The 26,140-nt window shown below is 34.2% G+C and overlaps 1 protein-coding gene across 15 annotated transcripts in view; it reads right to left on the bottom strand.

Annotated features, from left to right (window-relative positions):
• Positions 1 to 26,140, bottom strand: part of LOC136835369 (broad-complex core protein isoforms 1/2/3/4/5-like) — a 946,407-nt gene that overhangs the window by 185,683 nt on the left and 734,584 nt on the right. For 4 of the 15 annotated variants that reach the window (XM_067098828.1, XM_067098825.1, XM_067098816.1 and 1 more), the window contains one exon: positions 20,780 to 22,819. The exons of 10 other annotated variants lie outside the window; for them this stretch is intronic. In XM_067098828.1, the coding sequence (XP_066954929.1) occupies positions 22,479 to 22,819 (341 nt within the window). In that variant the 3' untranslated portion in view covers positions 20,780 to 22,478. Of the gene's footprint in view, positions 1 to 20,608; positions 22,820 to 26,140 lie in introns of those variants that run through there. One more of the 15 variants, XM_067098826.1, reaches the window with a different exon arrangement.

Here is a 26,140-nt window from a genome sequence, read left to right as displayed (position 1 = left end):
GCTTATTACCACTGTCACTACAACCATAAGTAATGCTGAAATGAAACAGTCCTACCATGGAAGGAAAATAACAGTAACATAACAAATTTTCACTTTAGAAATATAATGAGTACAACAGAACTCCAATCATTAATTTGTCCTTTGTTAGCATATTCAAGAAAAAACATTGTATGATAAATAGTTTAAATGACTTAAAAAATTATTACCTTGCAACATCATTATTTACACAGATTTCTCCTTCTTCATATCTGATTCTAACTTGTTTTGTCTATACTTACAAATTATGTTCATTAACAACACACATCTTTAAAGTAAATTAAGGATAGTGATATCAGAGTAAACTGTTGTGACTTATGGAAAAGGGCAAGACAATAATAGTTTTACTTATTTTGACAAAATTCAGCTCGAACAACCCCTAATGCAAATGTGACCCATGATTAAACTTTCTGGACTTGTTATGTGCCACTTTATATCCAAATGATAAATTTTAGAATCTGATATGAAAGTACTGTTTTTGGGTTAAATCCCTAAAACTATCCCATTTGCCAAAATGAGTTTCTATTAAGACATTATTTCCCCTGAAGGGCTTGAAAAAGAATATTAATATCACAAACCTAACAGAAAGGCTTGGATATAAAGTACAGTTCTTAGTATGTACGGTACTGAAAAAATATAATGCATCATCCAGAGCTCTGAAGTTATTACAAAATTGGCTGATAAGGACACAAGACTAGAACAGAGATTATGGTCTTTGTATATCACCTCAAGTAAAATACATAAGTATGAGATTCAGCCACTTGAATGTGCTATGATGTATCAGTCTCTTATAACAAGACTACACCCAAAATGGTTCTGTTAACACATGCAAAACCAATATAATATATATATATATATATATATATATATATATATATATATATATATATATATATATATATATATATATGTATATATGTATATGAATATATATGTACAATATATATGTCATTTCTCAATTCCAAATTCATCAAAGAAAATGAAATATTCAACCATCCTGATATTTGGATTAAATACAAGGTATTGGTTATTCAAATGACTCTTTCAGGTGTTGTCACTTTGGTTATTTTTATTTAAAATTTTATAACAGTGTGACTGTTCTGGTTTAGATGCAAATAAAGCAGTAAAAGAAAAATTTACAATGCTGGGTGAAAACTTTTTGTTACAATTCCACAAGGCTATGCAACAGTCAATAATAAATACGTTTTTCTTACCAGCTGTACTTTTGAGTGCCTCACCTTAGTTCCAGTCAACCGTTCAACTTTTCAAGTCTCACCTTAGCCTGGAAAATCTCTGTAAAAACCTACCTACTGGTAACAAAATATTCACAAGTGTTGTCTTAGTATAAATGTATTCTATACATTTAAAACAAATATAGAAACAACATTTTATGTTGCATTGGCTATAAGGCTCTAAACTGTTTCACAGATAATTCGTCTTCATTTCACAGATGACTAGCAAAACAAATTGGCACACAGCAAATTGTACCATAAGAGGTTAAACCTGGGTTGAAAGTGCAATTGGCACATTAATCCATCAATAATGCAAAACAGATTCCTATCAATTGACAGGCCTACTTGATATGGCTATGATGTGCAGTAATGCTAGTCATTATCTATAATATACCTCTATAAACTTAAAAATCAAAGTGATAGGACATGCTGACTTGAATCACTGACATTTTTAGATACAAATCAACATAACATTGGTGATGGTCTACTCCTCAACTAAGATGTTGATCACATACTCTGCCATTATAGGCTACTGACAACTAAACTACAAAGTTTTACAGGCACATGTTTGAAGGTAGTACTACACACTTATGAAAGTATCAGACTCTCAAAGAATCATTGCTGAGGGGTGATGTAGAATCAAAGCATACACTGGAATGAACAATTCTAAAGATTTCACTGATTATAGTAATATGTCTAATGTCACAGAAAACTATAATACTTATATTTCACAACAATTTGGTTATTTTGTAATACACAAAAATAAGTATTTATATTATCTATAAATATGACATATATATATATATATATATATATATATATATATATATATATATATATATATATATATATATATATATATATATATATATATATAAAGTGGATTGACATTTATCTTTGACACTTCCTGCTTCCACATCTGAAACACAGAAGTATGCCCTTGAAATTATCTACCAAAGCCAGAAAGAGAGCAAGTTCTTTGAAATCTGCTTTTTCTTGTACTGTATTTGGAAAGTCTTATAGCATTATACCTTAAGTTCTCAGCCCTCTAAATAAAGATCTTATTAGGCAAAGCAACATATCATGCTCTCCCGATGAACCCATGGATAAGGGCAGGATGGCAAATTAGGCAACAGCTTTTCTGAGCCACTAAAGACCAAGTTTTGGCCTCAGAGTTGGGCAAAAGAGAAAGGCTGATGAATGACCAATCCCAATTTTGAGTCGCATCCCTCACAAGGCATGGATCTTGTTGATCTACCTGAAGAAGCTATGTCCAGCAGAAACACCCAGGATGGGGGTGGTGGGGGGGATGCTTCCTGCACTTACTCACATGGTGGTCTCATGAAGTAACAGCATCAGTCTCAGCTATGATCAAAGAAGAGGACTATTTTGAGAATACTGTCACTGACCAAATAGACTCCTTTTGTCACACCAACTGGTGAAATGAGCAACTTATCTTGTCACACCAACTGGTGAAGTGAGCAACTTTTCTTGGTACGTACTTTGGTAACAGTGTCACTGACCAAATAAAGACTCATTTATTCACACGAACTGGTGAACTGAGCCACCTGTTTTGGGTAAAAGATTCCCTACTGAAGTTCTCCAAGGATTCATGATGGGCTGCTACTCTGACCTTGAAAAATATCTTGCACTTTTTATGTTCAATAATCTTTACATGTGAAAAGTGACTGTTTGAGGACTTTCTTCCTGCAAAGCTGGCTCCTGGGATTTTCAATTGCCAAGGCAAAAGTGTCTGAGAACTATTCCTGCTGGGGCTATCAGAATCATCCTTGTATTCACTGACCCTTGCAACCTTACCAGAACCTGCTGTATTAGCCCAAAGGGTTGGGGAGAAAGGTATACATGCATATCTAGGATGCCATTATTCTAATACTAAATCAGTCTATCTGTTCTCCAGGCTGCTTGGTCCAGCTGAGCAGAGGAATAGCTCAGAAGTTTGTTCATGGTGAAGAGGTCAATTAAAGGGGTTCCCATCAACCACTACTAGGGTTTGAATATCTCTGTGCTTAATGACCACTCTGATGGAAGGATATGTGACTTCATCCTTACAAATTTGGTCATGATTCTACAAATGTCCTTATACATGACAAAGACATCAGATAAAGTACCTCTTTGATTTCTGAGATTTGCTATGGCTATGGCCACTGGGTGATATTACACCAACATTTTTTTCCTTCTAAAGATTGTGCAAAATCCCTGAATACCTAACAAAACAACCTTTAATTCCAGAAGTTTGTGATGATGCTTCCCCTCTGGGTAGCAATTCCCATTTCTTGGAAATCCAAGTTAGGAGCACGGTAAAAGGAACTGAAGCATCCAAGAACATTAATAACTACAGGGCCATAGGAATTAAAGAACAAAATTCCTTAGGTTGTTTGTTTCATGCAGTGTCTCTCAAAGCTAGCTCAAAAGCTAGAACTGGGCCATCCTTGACCACTGTCAAAGCCAACCATCATCTGGACAGCTGTAGTTTATGGGATCAGACCCTGAACTGCAAGGAAGAATCAATTTCTCAAACAACACTAGTGACAGATTAGGATATGCTAGGTCTTAGTTGTTGGCTAAGAATTGTTGAATAACAGCTCATAGCTCCTTTATCCCACTGTTGGCAGTTAGTATAACTTCTTTCTTGTGTATCAATGACCATGCCAAGATAGTTGCCACATTGGAGGGTGTCAAATCTGACTTCTTCCAGTTTATTTGAAGACCCAAGGAGAAACATAGGTAAGAGCTGACAGATACCTTCTTAATTCTTCCCAAGATCCCATGACCACCCAGTTGTTAAGATGCCAATGTACATAATCATAAGCATCTGAACCCACAATGCTACTGGGGGAGTAATGACTTGAGGAGTGGTTGAGAGGCCAAAACACAATGTGACATTTGCATTCATTCTCTTTCAAACAAACATGGATATGGAATGACATATCTTGAGGTCTAGGGAGGCTAAATAAGACTGCAGAAGTCTAATGATCCATCAAAGACTTCCTCTATTGTTTTCATCATCATTAAGCCCACTCTGTTCTAAGGCTGAAACCTTTTGGATTCATTTGTGTATAATGCAAAACTCACTGGTTGGTTGCACAAAGATGGACCTGTTTCCTACCCATGCTGCACTCTGATAAATGCTAAGTTCTTCCAGTGTCTCGAAAGACAAACTACCACCAGCGGATCTGTTATCTGTGGGGGACACCATGCTTTCCTCTTCTCCCACCTCCTCTACCGAAGGGCTTCACATATGAATTCTTCTCCTTATTTATGTGGTACAGAAAGCAGAGTTTTCTATTTGGGAACTGTCTGCTCAGAATTGTGTTATAAGAATGGAGAACTCAACTAAGGACCTTGTCTTGTGCACTATAGTTTGCAAGACTTTGTATAAAGGGGTGTCTTTTTGCTGAACAAGTCTTGGTAGGATACTGTAGATGATGAACTGCCATATTGAAAACAGCAGCTTATGTGGCCATAGAATTCAGCTTATTTCCCATGGTCTGCACTAAGGCTTGTGGATAGAAGAAAGGATCCAAGAGATCAATGAGCCTCAACTCTTGAAAACCTGCTGAAGACATGAGACTAGACAGATCCTTGAAGGCTGTAATCTGTTTCTAAACTACTGAGTTAGTCAAGAAATAAAATACATACCTTATCACCAGATGGAGTCTTGCCCAAGAAAAAGAATAATCCAACAAGCAGTGATCTCTCTTGAAGTCTTAGCCTCTTCCCCCCCCCAAAAAAAAAAGAACAGCACCTAGAACATGCTCCTTTCCACTTCTGGTCTCAGAGGAGAAGGCTAGGGCATCCTTTGCAATTATTACTAATATTAATTAACAGTTCAACCAGAACACTGAGTTGACATTTTTAACTCAAAGAGGGATGGTTTGAAGGGTTTGTTATTTATATATACTTTTAATCTTATTAAATTTGAACTTTAAAAACTTTAACTAACGGAAAAGCTGAAACTGACAATGACTGGGTAAAACTTCATTCATGGATTTGTTTCCGAAATTTGATATACAGGTACTTTATGGTGACATGCCTACAGAGAAGAAATTTGAACTGTGTAGAACCTAAACAGATATCAAATTTGTTGCTAAAATGAATACACGGCTCCCATGGGACAATAATACCCTACTCATCCCTCTCCCTTCCATGCTAAGCAGAATGTCCCTCAATGTGACCATGATGGATATCATCATCAGCAGACCAAAAGATCTACCAAGGAGAACTGGGCTGCAACATTGCCACTGAAGCCTCTCTCAGCAGTTTAAAGGGTTATTCAGCATTGAAAATCTTGCATACCCAATTCAGAACTTCAAAATAACTTCAGCAAGCTCCTCATCTGAATCTTCCTTTATCACGAACTTGTCCTTGGTGGCAAGGAATCTTGTCTTCTCTGAGAATGTACACATTATCTAAAGATTACTGAAGGCCCTAAGTGTGGTTGGCAAATTCAGGGCGATGAAGTCCAAAGGGCTGCTGATTGCTGTTTTGTGGTAGTTTAGTTATATGGATCACAAGATACAAGATCTCTTCCATTCTAAAGAAGTGACAATGGAGAGGCTTACCAACTCAAGCTTGATTTGGTGGGAGGGAGTTAGTCACATGGAAATTCTGTGTGATCAAATTTATTTAAGGATTTTTTCAAAATTTGATGTCTGTACGGTGATCAGCCTACCAAGAAGAATTCTCAATTCAGTAGATCCTCCTATGGCACTGATCAGGCAAGGAAAATGAATGCAAGATTCCAGTGATGATAATACCCCTACCGGCCCCTTACCCATCCATGCAAAAACTTGATGTCTTTCAAGATAACAATGATAAATTTCACCACCATTGTCGAGATCCAAATTGGCTGCCAAAGCCTCCCTTGACAGTTTAGATAGTAGTTCAGAACTGGAAATCTTGAACACCCAATTAGCAGTCTCCTAAGAACTTCAATAGCCTCCACATTTGAATACTCCAGTATCATGACCTTATCCTTGGTGATGTTGAACCTTACCATCTTTGGGAGAGTATGTGGTATGTATCTTGAGAGTATTGGAAGGTTTAGGTGTGGTTGGCAACTTTGGAGAAACTGTTTAGGGTGGCAAAGCCCAATCGTCCACCTGCTGCTATTTTGTGATAGATGGGGTGGATGGACCACAAGAGACAAGCATTTCTTCCATTTACAGGGAGAAGATGACAAATTGCTTAATTCTGCCCTTAGTAGTCGGGCCTCATCTCTACTCTGGAGCTCAAAGGATGAGGAACATCTTGAGTCTTAATTTAAAAATCTGATGAGGAAAAGGATGAATATCAGCAGGCAGAATGATAATGAAGAGTAGGTGCTGGAGTTTGATGACTGCTTGGCATTGGAGCCCAAGTTGGTTACTGTTGAAAAACTGGAATATTGGGGATGGCTGAGAACACATCGTCAGACAGGGGACAGTTAACTGCAGGTTACATTCCTGGAGTTGAAGGTGATGAACACAGCTTGTCAGAAAAGTCAAAATGGGAGGCAAGATCTGTGGAGCTATTGCATTTTGCTCCATCAAGGATAGTGGGGGAGCCTGGAGGTAAGCTAGGAAGAGGAAGTAATGATGGCAAGAGTAGAGGTTGGCTGGAAGACCACAATACAGTAGTAAGGAGTTGGGACGCTGAAGCCTGGAGCGTAGAAACTAAGAGAGTGATCCTCCCATAAGCCAGCGGGTTAGTGAATGTGGCCCTTGGTAGCAGTTGCAGTATGTTCAGACCCGAGGAGGGCAATTTGGGGCTTATGTCTCACAAATTCATCTCTTTTGCTAAATCTGCTAGCAAGATGAATCAAATAGCCCTAGGACATATTCTGATTAGACAATTCATCTAAAAAATTCTGTTCTTAAACTAGGCTCCTCAGTGAAGGAGGCTTAGAAGAGCCCTCAGAGTTTGAAGAGGCATTGGCTACAATCTTCAAGAACAACTTTTTTTTTTAAGTCCCTTTCTGTGCAAAAACAAACCAATGCTCATTTGACCATTCATAATCTGCACCACAAGTCTGCAAAAGGGAACATGTCTGACCCAGGCAAGAGGCGCACGCAAGTTATGCATTCTTGATTCAAAGAAGACATAAATGATCTGCAGGCACTCCCAAACAACGGCAAGTACACTTGGGCATACAGGTATGAAATGATGGGTAAACAATCGGCCAAAGCAAATAAAGCAAGTCAACACAACACTGAACATCCATTGCCTAAAATTCACTATTACCAAGAAATTGCTATAAGCCACACATACACTAGTTATCAAACAGGACAAGTAAATAGTACCTAACAAAATAAAACATTCATTAAGATCGTGGGTTACCAAGTACAAAATATAATGCATCATAATAAATGAAATGGACAACAACTAGTATGTTACATTCGAGTGAAGAAATAATGGCCCAGTCCTTTCCCCCCAACAAAAAAATTAATAAATGAGTTTAACTGCATTACCAGGAACTGTGTTAAGGGAAGCAAAATAAGTCCATAAATCAAACTATTGAAAAGGGAAGGAAACTAATGAGATGTAGTTACAGTAACTGCCATGGGAAGTCATCACAAGACAACAACCAGAAACAGAAATTAGTTGAAAAAAGAAAAGTTACTAATTCACATAAAATCATGAACAAAAAGATATGAAAAATGTGTAAAATGGAAGCTCTGCTGTTGACAAAGATGATCCAAGGAAACCAATGATATCAACCGTAGCAAGGGCCCCCCCCCCCCAACAAATGAGGTTGAAATAGAGGTGGTACCAGTAAACTTGACAATGCATAAGTAATAGGAGATTTCTGGATCTTTACTAAAGTGAGTCCAGTAAAACAAAGACTAATGTGTTTGTGGATATAAGGGAATTTATGATTAATTTGGGTTGGAAAAAAAAAAAAAAAAATATATATATATATATATATATATATATATATATATATATATATATATATGTGTGTGTGTGTGTGTGTGTGTGTACAATGTGTGGATACAGTATATGTACTTATGTGTATGTACTGTATACAGCTGCTATTTGGTCACTTGCAGGGATTAAGGCATAATGCTCCCTTAGTACCACTAGCCTATATGAGATACTGCCTTCAACCAACCAATTGAGAGCACAATCTGGTAAGTGTTAAAATTACTTTCCTAGGAACTTAACTGCAAGATATATAAAAGATAGAAATGTAACCATTACACAGTGTAATCAGTTGAGCTTTACTGTACGTATTCTCACCGCATGACTGTTTTTCAGGCATTATTACTGATCTTATTGTACACCATGTAAAGTATAATACATTTGGCTGGCTAATGATACAATTATATCATATACGCTATTATGTACATAGAAAATTAGACTGTACTACAGGTAAATAATATGGGAACGTATAGTGAATATGAAGTGCTCTAGTGTCACACTACTACATGCACTACCATTCAATGGTACAACTGGTAATCTGGTCATTGCATTTTCATTTTCTTGTTACATTACATAAACAGCATTCATTATGTGTATGCATACATTGTATGTACAATAACTTTGGATGTCTTGTTTGATTATAGTGTAGTTACTTGATCATGAAAATGAATGACATGTTCTTTGCTAAGGTATCATTTTTCCTTGTATTGTTTTAATATACAATTATTATAGATACCATGAATAAATCATTATTTCCTTTTGATTCTATACAATTTTTTAGTTTATATTTTCAAAGCTAAACAGGGTTATGGTAGGATTTTCCAGGTATTCTAGAGGCACCTTAGTACTTTTCAAGCAACAAGTATAAACAAGGGTAAAATACCACTTGCAATATTACTTCTGTTCCCCTTTATCTTCTTTTGCAAAGCTCTTCTTTATATATATATATATATATATATATATATATATATATATATATATATATATATATATATATAAACCCCCAGTATTAGCGGGGATGCACACACACCCCCGCGAATAGCTAAAACCAGCGAATACTTAGAACCCTTCTAAAAACTCTTAGAATTGCCTATTTTTATAGTTCAAACACACACAAAACAAACTAAAAATGCTTATACAGGTATTACCCTACTTATGCTGGGGTTAGGTTCCAAAAAAGTAACCATCGTTTATTAAAAAAAACCTAAGAAATACCAAAACGTATATCTCGAACACAGCCTAGCCTACACTAGGGTATTCGGTACCATGTATACATATATGGTAGCCTAACCTACACTATACAATATACTCTTTACATACACGGTATAGTAATTACTAATATCAGCTAATTCTGGAGGTTCATGCAAAGTGACTTATGATAATTCAATACAAAGAGAAATTGAATAACGAACAAGAATTAGCTTAGCCTACAGTATGGTATATTGTTTACAAACATGGTAGCGTAGCCTACATTATACTCTCTATATTCATGTTGTATTACACAAACATCAACATAACGAATATGCATCTTTTCCATGGATCTTTTAAAATGTTATGCCTTAATTCACTTTATCCAATAATATTGTATATATTCTTATATTCCTTTTGTATTATAAATTGTGATCATAACGATCAAAATTTTGGTTTGGAAATGCTTACGCGGCGTTTATTTCGCCGTGTTTAATTCAGTTCAGAGCGCTTTTCTTCCTTTAGTTAGCGTAAATGTATCTCTAGATACTTTATTTATATGGGGCAAGGTTATTTTTCGTTATACGAAGTGTTTTTAAGTCGAAATATAGCTAAAAATATGTCTCGTTGTGAAATTAGTTTATTTATTATTTTCATTAGGAGATGATAATGGCTGTTTGGGGGCGTTTGTTTTGTGTAAAAAAAAATTCAAGATTCTGGTCGCTATTTTCACTTGATTTTATCATAATACAAGCTTTACGTATTTATCGTTTATCAGCGTAAAAATAACAGTAATGTGTTCTTTCATGCCCAGTAGTTTTGATTAAAATACTTTCTCTCCCATTTTAATTACGATTGAGTTTCATTCATGTTGTCGATGCATGATAATTTACAGTATAGTCAGTAGCAGCTTGAACATTGTTTTCTCAGCTTCAGCTACAACTTGCAGCTTAAATTTAGCAGTATATTTCCTTGCCGATCCTTTATCCATACCGAATGAGGGTATAATGTAAAAATATATCAGTCCTATTCTACTTAATGTCATTTGTGCCATAACATACGGTAATTGTTTATTACTATACGATGGTTGAAATACCGGGTAAATGGCTGTTGTTATCCGATTCGGTTATAAGCAAAACAACAGCTTCTTGGTCGGTTGTTTAAGGCTGTATGCATTTATGCAAGAGTATAATGTTAGTAACAATACTTTTATCATTCTCTTTTACTTTTTTAACTAGAAGATGGGGTAAAGAGATGGAGGAAAAGTTGTCTATTGTAATTTGGTCTCTCTCACTGCCTGATTACGCTGCTGCCTGTGCCCGCGTGAAATTCAAAAATATTTTACAAATAATATTGTGGTATCGGTATTAATTGCTTACCCCATTGCAAAATCGAATTATCGTAAGGTGAATTATCGTAACTAGCATTGCCCGAGTGTTTTAATAGTTTTATCACACAAAGTGCATTTAGTCATGAAAATGAGATGAAAATACAGTATTTAGTGAATATTTCTCAGTGGAAAAATACTGCGAATGTGCGAATTTTCCACAAATAATGAGTAGATACGTTCCAAAGAGAAATCCGTGAATACATGAGTCAGCGAATCGTGAGAATGCGAATCCGGGGGTTTACTGTATGTATATATATATATATATATACAGGCAGTCCCCGTTTAATTCCGCCACGGAGGTTTATATTCATCAGAAATTATTTCTGTATGTATGTATATATATAAGAAATATAAAATGGCAGAATAATATATTTGATTTTTTGATAAAACTATATATTTATATAAAAGTAAGGTTTTCTTATGATTTTTGATTTTCGACGATGTTCGCTTACATATAAGAACGGAACCCCGTTATATATATATATATATATATAATATAAAGGTTGACCATCACTAATCCGGCAATTAGTAGTCCGGAACAATCAGTAATCCGGCACAATTTTCGGCTAGAGTAATTTCTAGTGTTTCCGCGCTGATTTTTAAATTTCCTGGGTTGCTGCGCTAACTCGCTCGCCGGCCGCTTCGATTTGGTGGCGCAGTGTGCTGCATCAACAAACTGGTAGCCTAGCCTACATGATACTGAACTCCATTCACATTACTGTATACAGTATTATACAAACATCAACATAACGAATGTGCATCTTTTTCATGGATCTTTTAAAAAGCTATGCTTTACTACATTGTTTCCAATTGCGTATATTCTCATATTGCTTTTGTACTATAAATTGCGATCAGTGTTTTGTTTTGGGAATCGATAATGCGGTGTTTATTTTGCAGCATTTGGCTAAGTTCAAAGCGCTTTTCTTGCTTCTAGTTAGCGTAAATGAATATGGATACTTTATTTATTTGGGACAAGGCTAGTTTTCGTTATACGAAGTGTTTTTAAGTCGAAGTATAACTTAAATACGTCTTGTTGCGAATTAATTTAGCTATTTTTTTTCGTTAATATATGACGTTCGCGGGAATCGCGGCTGGCCGTTTTGGGGGCATGTTTGTTTTGTGTAAAAAAAATCAAGATTCCATTCGCTATTTTCTCTTGATTTCATCATAATACAAGCTTTACGTATTTATTGTTTATCAGCATGAGAACAGTAGTAATTTGTATTCTTTCATGCCCAGTAGTTTTGATTAAAATACATTCTCTCCAGTTTTATTTACGGTCGAGTTTCATCCATGTTGCTGATGCACGATAATTTATGGTCATTAGCAGCTTTAACATTGTTTTCTCAGCTTCAGCTACAAGTTGCAGCTTAAAGTTACTGTAGCAGTATATTTCCCTGCCAATCTTTTCTCCAAAGCGAATATGGGTATAGTGTAAAAAATATATCAGTCCTATTGTACAGTACTTAACGTCATTTGTCACATAACTACAGTAATTGTGTATTACCGTACGATGGTTGAAATACAAGCACAACGGTTATTATCCGATACGATTATTAGCAACACAACAGTTTCCCATTCGGTTGTTTATGGCTGTACGCCTTTACACGAGTATAACGTTACTAACAATACTTTTATCATTCTCTTTTACTTTTTTAACTAGCAGATGGAATAAAGAGATGGAGGAAAAGAAGCTGGTCTATTGTAAGTTGGTGGGTCATCGTAAACTCGAAATATCTTAAGTCGAATTATCGTAACTCGAGCACTACCTGTATTTGATAATTGTCTTTTCTTTATTAACCAACTTGTACTGATTTATGGGATACTTTAATTCTAAGATGAGGTGCTTAGCTATTGGGTTTCGTGTATTCTAGCCTAACAAATGGCTAATCCGGCACCCTCCAGGTCCCAATAATGCCGGATTAGTGATGGTTAGTGATGGTATATAATATATATATATATATATATATATATATATATATATATAAGAAGTTCTGCAAAGAAGATATAGGGAACAGAAGTAATATTGCAAGTGGTATTTTTTACCTGTGTTATACTCGTTGCTTGAAAGGTACCAGGAATTTGTATTTATAAAAAGTATTTATAAAAAGGTATGGCTTCATAAAGAACATAATATTATGTGAAGGTACAAAAATGTGAAATAATAATTGGAGTAGTAGTCTCATGTTGGTATTTTTAATGGTTGTTGCCTAAGCACTAAATTGCATAAACCACAACAAAAATCCAGGATGCATGCATGAATAAACACACAATGGACCTAGGTGCTGAACCTAATAAGTATAAGCTTTTAGCTCCCATTCTTAGTTCCCATTTTGAATGGATCTAGGCTCTGAACCTAATAAGTATAAATTTTTAGCTCCCATTTTGAAGAAGATTAATACTTTGCAATCTTTATGATTTTGCAATGACTGACTTCACACATTGTAATTAAACCTTTGTCAATAAACTGTGCAGGTTCTGTCTACCTCACAACCAGAGCTGTGGTTTATTTTATTTTATCTTGTTCACTGTTTGTGGAAAGACCATTCATGCTGTGTACTCATTCAGATTATCATTTTAGAGCAATGTACCTTGCCATGGTATGTTTAAATAATAAAAAAAAGTAAAAATAATGAGTTGAAAACTACAGAAAATGATTTGTCAAAGGATCATTGGTGACTCTGAGGCTGAATTCTGGATGACTTGTCTTACTGTCGTAACTGGTCCAAATGGTTAACTCTCCTTCAGTAATCCATTTCTGTATACTGTATACAGTCACTCATTTATTATGTTTAAATTTTTGGTAAAATTAAGAGAAGAACAGAAATTCCTGAAGAGAGAGAGAGAGAGAGAGAAATATGTGACTGACTCGCCCGTTTTATTTTCTTTCAAAATCAGTACTAAAGTTTTGCAAGTTCTCTTTTCATGATACTATTAAAAAATTGTCACTTGTATTAAAAAATAAAGCAAAGACTGTACTGTATTGGAAAAAAAAGAGAGAGAAATTATTGATATATAATTTACATCTTCCTTTTGGCTCCAAGAAATTAATTTTTTTTTTACAATCAGATATTCACAAAAGCAATCTCCAATGATCACAGTTTATGAAATGCAAATTTAGATGTGTAGAACATCATTTAAAAATGAATGCATGCCGCATTAACCTATCTTGGGTATCAGACTGCTAGCCATTGAGGTATGAGGATACCCTACCATGATATTTTTCAAGACCTGTACTGACAGCCACTTCCTACAAATGAACATTAGAATGTATTATGAATCTTCAAGTAAACAGAAATTGAAAACTTATGACTGAATTTTCATCTCCATTTTTGTGAATGACAAGAAAATTCCTGTCATGCAAATGACAAGAAAATTCCTGTCGTGCATTATGCAAGTGCAGTATGACAACTAAATTAAGGAAGTGAGAAAAAGTTGAACAATATGCATCAGTCATAAAGGAAAAGGTGCTACTAATATTGCAAAGACACTAGAGCTTGCCCATCCAACAAAGTTTTAAAGAAGAAAGATACCTTGGTTACAGTGCAGCAGGCTATCATCTAAGGTTGTCAAGAGGATTACCAAGATGCACGATGAATGGGGGAGAAAAAGAGGCTATTACAGTATTTATCTTGGTTCAGAATATAAATTGGAATCAATTTAGGACTTACAGCAACAGAGTAATGACAAAACCTTTATCTTTCTTCAATGATCTTAATCCTCCAGATTAAAAATTGGACACTTGTTGCACGCCATGACTGGTATGAGGGTTTAATTAGAAAGCTGGAGTTTATCATCTAACATCATAGAAATCTGTCAGTGTTGATGGCACGGATGCCAAAGGTGTTCACAGAAATACTGAAACAAAGCCATCATGATTATGGGTATGGATACAGCACCAACCAACTCTTTGAATACATATGAAATGGATCAATTCTTGAAGGTGATTGCCAAGAATTTTGTTGTCCAGATAAAGAATATTACCCCAGGACTCAACATTGCCAAGAGCTGTGTCACTCTTGCCTTGATTTGCACTGCAAAAAGTAATCCTCCTTTTGACAAAAATCAGAGAATCCAAAGGCCACTCAAGGGATTTGCCAAAGAGCAACTTAATGTAGTCCAGAGATATATTTTCAAGGCATAGCTAACTGGATTTGCCAAGAAGCAACTTAAGGTAGTCTGGAGATATATTTTTAAGGCACAGCTAACTGGATAAATGTATTTCACTACCCTTAAGTGATATGCCAAACAATAGAACAATTCATTAATCCTGACTGGAATGAGATTACTGAGGTATGGTTCTTACCTCTTGACACCAGCTCTTAAACCAGCCTATGGACCAATGCATCATCTCAACCTTCAAGGCATAAACCAGTGGGAGAAATGAAGAGGGTAGTCCAGTTTCTAGATGTTAGCCAAGAAAAGCTCAAAGTATTTTTTAATTGATACGATTTTTAAGGTTAAGGATTCAACATGAGACAGAGGAGTTCTGAAAGAATGTCAGCATCAAGATGCATAATGTTGAATACCATGTACAGGAAGATGTGGATGTTATCCATCATTTCCCAAAAGTTAAGAGCATCTGTAAGGATAATGTCTAGTTAAACAATGTTGGGGTCAAGGAGGATGCTACTTGAGAATCGGTGAACCACTGACCAATGAGGTGCAAATGATGGCTGATAGGAGCATGCAGCAGAATGAAAATGTTCACTGGAGGCATAGTCAGAAACTCGCAAAGTGATATCAAGTATCTTTGATATATCCTGGTCTGAGGAGTCATTACCTAAGAAAAAGAGATCCTAACAGTTCCAGTAGCATTACAGCATCTGATTTATGAAGACCTCTGGATTTATTTAAAAGTTGCAGGAAGAAAAGAAATTTGTCTGGCAAAGGACAATATTTCTTCCTTGTGGTCAAACTGCTTTTTCCACTGTTTCCTTTCCTGCACATCCCAGCTCTAATTCTCTGACATCAGCAATTACAGGCTCTCCAAATCTGTTGTGATATCCTGAAGAGCTGCCTCCTCCTTCCTCTTCACCAGATTCTTATCACCTACAAACCTAGGCAGCCCACTCTGTTCTCTGCTTCTGAGAGCTGGTGCTACTAAATGATTGATTTTTCTTAATTTAATTTGCACAAATTATTTTTTAAAATAAAGGGGATCCCATCATATCTGGTATCAAAAACCACTGATATAGGACAATGACATGAGTGGGTTCGTTACGTTAAATTTTACAAGCTGATTGGTTTTGAATTTAAAAATTTTTTCTATATAAATGGTCATAATGGAATAGAACCCAATCTCACACTTAGGCCAAATAGAAGAGGAAAAGCACTTAGGATATCACAGGCGACAGCAATAGAGATAAAAAAAAATGTCTTAAAAGTACGGAAAGAAAAGGAAACATTGAGATGGCAACAGAGATGTAGAAAAAAAATTAAAGAAAAGAAAATATTTAAATCATGGCATTAAAAATTATAATACAGTATTGCTACAATAAGGTCGCTCCTAGGTTTTATATATCATTAACATAAGGCCTGTCAGAAAATGAATTTAGGAGAAATATACACTTCAATAAAGGTGAGTCACTTGCCTATTATATAAAACTACCCACTAGATCTTCATCTAGTATATACATTTCAATAAAGGTGAGTCACTTGCCTATTATATAAAACTACCCACTAGATCTTCATCTAGTTGCAGGAATATTATTTGACACCAATTTTCAATTAGCCAAGTTTTCAATCATAAAACACTCAAGTGATGTGCAAATGAATTAAACGTCATGAATAGTAATGCTGGAGGCAACAATAAAATATTCTAAATGCGAACTGTACTAGTATACCACATAACCATTATAGTATAATTTTTACTAATAATGAAAATTTCTATCAGATCTTGAAATTTGGGAGGAAGGTGCCCAATTATTTCTTGATTAATTGCCCAATGATTATGACACAGGCCTATTTTAGAAGTCAAAAGCTCAAAAACCTGGCAAGGATATCTTTGGATATAGTAATTTCAACCAAATATTAGTTATTTCACTTCCATATCAATTTCTATTAATATGTCATCTTAAGACCTTAGATAAGTAATACTATATGTAAATTGAGATCTACATTTTTGGAGTAGCCACACAATGGAAGTAATTCTTCTTGTGACATTCAATGATGTTTAGATCTCTGCTGAGCTAAAAATTATATCAGAAAGTGATCTGAAACAATTCTGATAAAATCCACAAAATTGTAACATGTGCCTCAGGTAGCTAAGGTAGAATTTTATGAATTTCACTGCAGTTTTTAATTTGCCAACAGCACGGTGAAGTTTAACAATCATGGACAGATAGATTTCTTGTTTATACCATAATTATTTCTACTACTAATTATAATACAAAAATTACAATATAATTATCTGAGAGTTGCTGTTGATCAGAAAGAAGAAACAATCATGTAATGAGAAAAGTGAAATTATTATTTATTTCTCTTTTTTACTTATAACTGTGTTGCATACCCATTCTGCTAGAAACAGCAGTATAATTAAATGACAACAGAAGGCCATAAATAATATTCACTACACTGGAATAACATACTATATAAAAAATTTGTACTGAAGTGTTACGGTACTATATAAAAGTTAATTTGTGATAAAGTGGGATGTCTTGTGTAAATAGTATTAATATTTCTCTTTAATCTTACAAACATCACTATGCTGAATAAATTATTCAATTGCTTGCTTAATCACAGATGACAGCTGTTTTTCTTGGATTGGTTTTTGTTACATGACTATTTTGCAAAAATAATCCAATTTGGTGGCTGCTTAAAAAACTTCAAAATTTCATACAAGCTACATAGTAAGTAATCATGAACACTACCTGAATTAAGACATATTTTGTAGGCTAACCCACTTTCATTTCATGTTGTGATAAATTGGATTTTCAGAAGGGAGGAGGGTGGAGTTGAGAACCTAACCTTTCTGGATAAAAAGGGCCAATATAAGTACAAACTCACTGTACTTTTCAAACAACTAGTGTGCCACGGGTGGGGCAACAATTTACAGTATAATATATATGTACAATGCCTTCATGTTTCCCTCTATTAATATGGAGTCATTTTCTTCATTATATGAACAAATTAGTACAGGTCACACACAAAAAAAAAAAAAAATTTGTTTCCTCAGCACATCTCTGAAGTATGTTACCTCCATAACTCCACACAAAAAGAAACAATCAGTTGCATGGAGCAAGAATACAGTAAGAGTCACTCAAGACTGAAAAAATCAAGAAATAATACTATACAATGAAGATTTAATGTTTTAACATGGCAGTACTGTATAAATTATTTGAGTATTAATAAGGGAAAATATAGGAGAACTACTTTACTAGCATATTTTCAGTGACCATAATCAGAGTCTATACAATACAGCTGTACTATTCCTGAGTGGCAATTACTGTTTACTGTATTTATATTGGGGTCACGTTTGCATATGCAGTCTACAAACAAAAACACCTAATTTGAGGTTTGTACAATATGGACAGCTGCACTGCAAATTTTATTCACACCATGCATTACTCAACATTCTCACTTCAAAAAATCAACATATCTAAAAATTAAGTAGCTAAATAAAAGTAATAAGTTGTAAAAGTATCACACTTATCTCCAGTAAGAATTTCGTCATATAAATAAATTTCTCCATTTGTCAAGTTACTGCACTGTACATAAAAATTACACTACAGTAACTGATATACCAGCAAACTCAATTCTATAAACCCCACTTTAAAATTTTTTTTATTAGATTCTAGTTAAATTCCAAAAAATTCTTTACTCAGAGATCAATCTGAAGATTTTCTTCAGAAAGTTGTTGGAACTTCAATAACTGACACAATAAATTTGTTTAGGTAAACTACCCAATACCACAGTGTGACATTTTTTCCCATGTTTATAAAGGTTTACTCAAATTAATGAAAATGTTTTGCAAATAATATCTTAAGAGCAAACCTGAAAATAAAAAAGCTAATGCTACTAAACAATGTAAATAAATTCTTAACAAACAACTGAATGCAAAAAAATATATATATAATATATAAAACTTTATAAAAAGACAAGCAGAAAACTGTGACATTTGAACTGAAAAAAAAGAGTACAGAAATATATTAAATAAATTGAACACATTCAACCTTTCACTCGAAAGGTGCTCTTCCATTTGCAGCTAATTTGAAATCATTCCAAATTAACCTCAGAACTTAACAAATGCAAAAACTGTTCTGACACAGCAAAACTGATATATGCCCACACTACTATTGCTACGCCTAAATATTTATCTAGTAAGCATGTCTGATATGGGTAAATCAATTATACTAAAGTCTTTAATTCTTAAGACCACTAATAGAGAGCACAGACAACCCAATGCATGCAATAAATACTAAGTATGTCATTAAGTTTTACAATATGGCTGTTGTTACATATATAACTTTTGTGTGCCAACAATTTGGCAATGCTTGAACGTTGCATAGTCAATTTTGCATGAAAATCCTACTTCAAATAAATTATTTGTTCTGCATATTTAATAACATTGATATTTTATTAACATGAAATACATATTTCAGCTCAAGGAAGAGAACCTTAATTTTTCAGATGATCACCAACTCAGACTTTGGCACTTTCATACATGGAAGGAAATGGACATACAAACAACACAACCCTGGACAACCAATACTAACCTTAGGTATGAATGTGACATGTTAGTCACTATCAAGCTACCATAGTTGCACCCTCTTGTTGATGCTTTTTTCATTTCTGTGGCAATTTAATCAGTATGGCAATATACTTCTACACTGTCTTATAATCACAGACACCTCTGAGTTAGCAGTACTATCCTTCATTCAATGTTTATCTACCCTGTATTTTCCATACTTTCTTTGGCAAACTGCAACACAATCAGTGCTGGATCATAGTTCAAAGACAACAATGCATAAACTTAATACTGTATAAAAGCATTCAAATTTTAAAACAAAACAAAACCAGGAATTAATGACTTACCTGCTGAATCTGATATGTAACTAACACTGAAGAATTTTGAAAACTCCAATATAGTATTCATACAAGAGGGGAACAACTTCAATTTTGTGACAACCTAACATCATCATCAGATACAACTGACAGCTGCCCTAATTCACAGACTATCCCCAGATCACAGCACCTTGCATTAATATGAACCATAGAAAGCACCTCTACCCTATAGTTATGGGGTTATGAGCGAAAGAATATAAACCCGATGGCTCACCATTTTACAATTCAGCTAACCTTCATGTTGTCATTACATCTGGTTCATTTGTGTAAATACACAATAAGAAGGTTTCTGGAACTATGAACAACAATTGGCATATGACTGAAAAGAATCTATGCAGTTTTATTTTTTTATTTCTAAAGAATGATTTTACTAATTTGTGATAATTTATTCCTGTGGACTTTAATTTAATGCATCACAGAATTTTGTTGTTGCCATGTACAATAGACTTCTCAAATCCTTCTTACTTATATTAATACACAAATGAAAAACTTGAGGTACTGGCACAGATCAGTAATAATAAATAACAGTAATACATGGGCCAATTACCTGAAGCCACAAAGGAATACCGGCACATTACCCATAAAAAGTTACAACAGATAAAGTATACATACAAAAACTGAAATGATACACTACATTAAATCAAGTCCTTGAACATTTCACAATGCCAATTAATTATTTTATATATATATATATATATATATATATATATATATATATATATATATATATATATATATATATATATATATATATGTATATATATATATATATATAACATACACCTACCAACAATGTTCAGTGATAACATAAGTGACTGAAAAAAAACATTAATATAATCCTGCAAGATATGAAATAATATAAATTTTTAATTAGGGTTTCATTAAGAAGCACAACTAAGATCAAGCTAAGAGACTAGATATAAAATAATAATTAAATTCCCCATTTTTTTTTTACAGCAAAATAAATAATGGAACAAATTTTATTCTAAAAAGCTACTGTTCTTTGTGTAAAATCATTATTTCTCACTCAGTCACCATATATTCTATACACTCACAAATGTGTTTCATGTTGTTTGATTTAACAATTCCAGGTATAATAAAATAATATGTACTGTCAGTATGAACAAAGCTAATCCAAAAATAACAACAAAAACAGAAGATTTCTAGTTAAAGGTGGTAGTCACAATTCCTAAATGTATAAGTACTCTACTGACTGGAAAAAACAGCACAAAAATTCATTGTAATGGTTAAGATAAACATAATTTTTTTTAAATAATGAGACACAGTAGTACAAGCAACTTATTCGATAGCAAAAGTAAACATAAAACAAATTATTCAAAAAACTGAGACAAGATACTGACAGGAAAATTTACTTTCTGTTCACTATGTATAACGAAGGCACTAGTATTTAAGAATGAAGGTCACTTCAATATATTAGTTCACAATAACATATTTAAACAGAAAGATTCAAGGACTTGATAAAGAAAACAACAGGTGAACCATCGAGATTACTCTTGTGGTTGAGAATTGGAAGCTTGCAAATAGCTGCACTTGCCTTAGAACGATGAGAAAATTTGCTAGGCTACATTTTCCTGAGTGTTGGGATAGAAATAATTTATTGTCAAAATAATCAAAAGACTACAGACAACTATGTCTACTCATACTAAGACCAGACTAAACAACAAACTAAGCAGTCTAGTTACTAAAACAGTCAACTCCAGCAATATCCTCCTGCAACATATTCACCTTAGTACATTAATTGAAAGGCTGCATCTAAGACTAAGTGTGACTTAGCATGTTATATGGCACAATGTTAAAGGAGATTCTTCGTTAGTTAAATCACTCTTATAACTAAAATCACCTTAAGTACTATAAACCCTTAAAGAACTGTCTCCAACGTGTCATGGATTGAATAAAGCTGCATAATTCTGCAGATCTGCATCCATCCAAACCAAATGAGTATAACTGGTGCCATTAATAATTTCAGTTTTCCTTATTTAGCACACAGCATACAAGGAAAATATTAATGTCTAAAATAAAAAAAAAAAAAATTCCGTTGGACACCAGTCATACCAAAGGCAAGATGGTTTCACTTGTCATGGTTCATAGGAACATGAGATGTTCAACTGGGATTTCAATGAACCCAGCGCATATAATCTTGTTGGCACACATATGAGCAAAGGTACCTGGCATGAGCTGCAATGCGGCACAACCACTTGTACACTTCCCAGCCATATATACACTGGTAGTTCACACAGCTTCATACAGCCATAGAATAACCAAATTAAAAGAGAGGAAATTATAATATATTAGCTAACCCATTCCAATGCCTGAAGACTTCTTAGAAGTCATGTACATAATGCTATAAATCTGTGGCTTGGCCATTACATCATTACAAGAAATAAATTTAAAGAGAATAAAGTCTAAGGCTGGAAAGAGTTAGCTCTTTAAATGACATTACTGTTACCAACAAGAGGTAACCCAACCCATCTTCTAGTTTGATGCAGCCCTTAAACCTTCTCCATTGTCAGTAGCAGTAAGTTTCTCTGCTAAAATGGAGGGTGACACGGACGGAGATGTATGGTTAGTGTCATACTCTGGTTTTACTGATATTGTTGTAACAGGTGCGGATATAACTGATGTTACTGAAGTAACCATAGGTGATCGCTGGGCATTCTTGGGGCACCGCTTGAGATGAGAGCTTCTTCACACAGGCTTGAAGTGAAGTACGACTCACAAGCAGGACAGTGAGCTGGGCGATGTGAAGGCCGTAAAGTTCTGGGTCGCATAGGTGACAACTGAGCTGCCATTGCTGCTGCGGAGGACCCGTGAGAGGATGAAGAGGATTGTGGAAATGTGAGAGGGGCCAGTGGGGGAAGGGAGAGCTGGGGACGTAGGCCAGCTGTGGAAGGCGACCAGGTACGCGGGGGGAAGAACAGAGACACTGGGGAGGAGTGCAGAGATGAAAGAGGCCCAGGACTGTCTGAAAGAGATGAGAAACAACACAACTCAGTTTATTCCCACTATCAGGGCCAAAATACTATAGTGCCCGCCACAGTCTTAAGAATAAATTCTGCAGGACTTCATCACCAAAAGCCAGAAATCAAGCCACCTCACACACAATTATGGTTTAAAAACATAAAAAGCAAATTGTAAACCAAATTCCGATCATAAACGGCAAGATGCCATAAAAGAAGTTAGTAAAGTAATTCTTGTGAATTTGAACCCTGTCAGTGGGAATAAAAGCTGAGAAATAAAATGGATCCATACAAATGTTAAATATAAAGTAAAATAAATGTATCATAGCAAGAAATAAAAAAGCAAAGGTTACACATGCTGTTGGCTGTTATAGTTTCCATAATTTTACTACCATATATACAGGAGAAACAGCTTCCTATCAGCTTATTATCTCTTTTATAGACATAAGCAGTCCTCATGACAGGGAGAATTAACCTGAAAAAAGTCTGAGCACATAAAAAATAAAGGTTTCTAATGTGTGCATAAGCAATCTATGGCATCTCAACTTTAACCTTAAATATGATTAAGTAAAGTACTAGTTGTTTTTCCTTATACTGTATAATATGTATAGACAAACTTGTGTAAAATAAGAATACTGTACACATTTTTCATATGTGTAACATGAGTAGGTAAAACCTAACCAAATCTTTTAGAAATGTAATGCTCTTACCATAATTACATGCTTAAAAAGTTGTCTGAAAAACCTCACACAGGCAATTACTGAGACTGGGTATAATAAACACCCATTAAATCTCACTTTATTAGTGTGCACGGAAAGCAGACACTTGAAACTTAAAAAAAAAAAAAAAAAATGAATTAAAGGCATTCATATAAACCTGGAATACTAATAACTGAACATAAAACCCGGGTAAATAAACTACTATACAGTATAAATAACCTTTAAAAGCACATGATCAACACTGGATGCATTCATTCCAAAAAAAATAATCTCTCTCTCCCTCTCTACATTATATATATATATATATATATATACAGGCAGTCCTCGTTTACGACGTGTTCCGGCTACTTAATGCCCGAGGTTACTGACGCTTTTCAAATATATTCATCAGAAATATTTCCGGCTTACGACGCATGTCTCCAAGCGACGCGCTGCACGCATCCGACGGAAGAAATATAATCCCAAAATGGCAGAATAATCATAATTCTTGAAGGTTTTTTGATGTAAAACTCAATAATGCAGTTTACATCGCTTTCAATGCACCCAGAGCATTAAAAGTAAGGTTTTCTTATGATTTTGACGCATTTTCGACGCATGTTCGCCATTTACTTATTTTCGGGTTACGACGCCGCTAAGAACGAAACCCCCCGTCAGAAACTGGGACCGCTTGTATATATATATATATATATATATATATATATATATATATATATATATATATATATATATATATATATATATATATATATATATAAAACAGTAATCCCATGGTCTGGGTAATTTTACAGTCTGCTTTTGATTTTAGTACTCATACTATGTTACCACATGATCTTTATTAGATGCATTGTTGCCTTATATAAATATATTGTCTCAGCTTAGGAAATACTATAAGAATAAGATTACTTCAGTATTGTACTAACAAAATTGACTTCATTAAAATATTACATTTCTGTACTATTAAATATATTAAACTTAATGGAATTTATTGACAAAAAATAGATATTCCTATGGTGCTTTTACAGTTCTAATACTGTCATTTTATATTTAATTTCTGTGACTGTTTTCTTAGAAAATAATCCTTTTTAGAAGGTGCATGGAAGTACATTTAGTTAAGTTTATTAAAAAAATCACAGAGTACTTAGTTTCTAATACAGACACCAATAATGACCCTTATATAAAGCACAATCATTCTTAGATATTGATATTAAAATAATTTCAAATAAATTTTTAACTAAAGCTTATATAAAAAATTGAAATAATACAGTAGGATGTCCTACTTTCAACTCCAATTCACCACTTAATATGACTTATGGAGTCACATTTATGCATTTTTCTAGAATTGCTTGCATTTGCAATTAAAGTTAAGATTTATTTACTTGTCAACTTTTTGTGAATAAACTTCTTAATAATAAATGTACAACATTGATGCTTAAGAAACTTATAAATAAATTTGAATTCAAGAGGTCTCGTACCTTTCGTAAATATAAGTTCAGTAATAAGTTAAATGTTTAAAAAAGTTTCCTATCTAAACTTTATTTATTATTACTGTACTCTTATGTATCTTTTGCACATATGCATTTATAACTATATTTATTTGTATAACTACATCACCTATCATAACCCTCACTATATATACTGTATTATGAAATACATTATATATTCTCAAGTCTGCAATACTGTGATGACAATGTTATTTGTATAAGAATATTCAATGGGCTTTTCATTATATAATAACTTCATATGAAAGGTTCTGCAAGCAATCAGAGACTGTAGCTTCCTATATACCCAGTAGTTACAGAAAGTGGACTTAATGATGGATGGTACAAAGAATGTATACATGTGTAGTATTTATACTTACATCCTTTGTACATTAATGTTGTGTGATAAAACTATTAAAATATCTGTGTATAAGTATTTTTAGGGAGGGTCTTATGTATTCAATGATTTTAGTTATTACGGGGTGCGTACACGCCCTGTCGGTCATGGGGTGTATTGTATATGTATGTGTATATATATTATATACAGGTTGACCATCACTAATCCGGCATCACTGGGACCCGGAGGGTGCCAGATTAGCCATTTTGCTGGATTAGCCATTTACAGTATTAGGCTAGAATACACGAAACCCAGTAGCTAAGCACCTTATCTTAGAATTAAAATATCCCATAAATCAGTACAAGTTGGTTAATAAAGAAAAGACAGTTATCAAATACAGGTAATTCGACTACGATATTTTGAGTTTATGATGGGGTTAGCAATTAATACCAATACAAAAATATTTTTAGGAAATATTTTTAGATTTCACGCAGGCGCAGGCAGCCAGAGAGACCAACTTACAATAGACCAACTTCTTTTCCTCCATCTCTTTATTCCATCTGCTAGTTAAAAGTAAAAGAGAACGATAAGAGTATTGTTATAACGTTATACTCTTATCGCGAAATGCGCATACAGCCATAAACAACCGAACGGGAAACTGTTGTTTTGCTAATAATCGTATCGGATAACAACTGTTCTGCTTGTATTTCAACCATCGTACGGTCATACACAATTACTGTGGTTATGTTACAAATGATGTTAACTACTGTACAATAGGATTGATATATTTTT

Source organism: Macrobrachium rosenbergii, chromosome 55 (genome assembly GCF_040412425.1).
Source record: "Macrobrachium rosenbergii isolate ZJJX-2024 chromosome 55, ASM4041242v1, whole genome shotgun sequence".
NCBI classification, from domain to species: Eukaryota; Metazoa; Arthropoda; class Malacostraca; order Decapoda; family Palaemonidae; genus Macrobrachium; species Macrobrachium rosenbergii.
The sequence above is the reverse complement of the archived record's forward strand: the minus strand, read 5'-3'. Positions and strand labels throughout refer to the sequence as shown.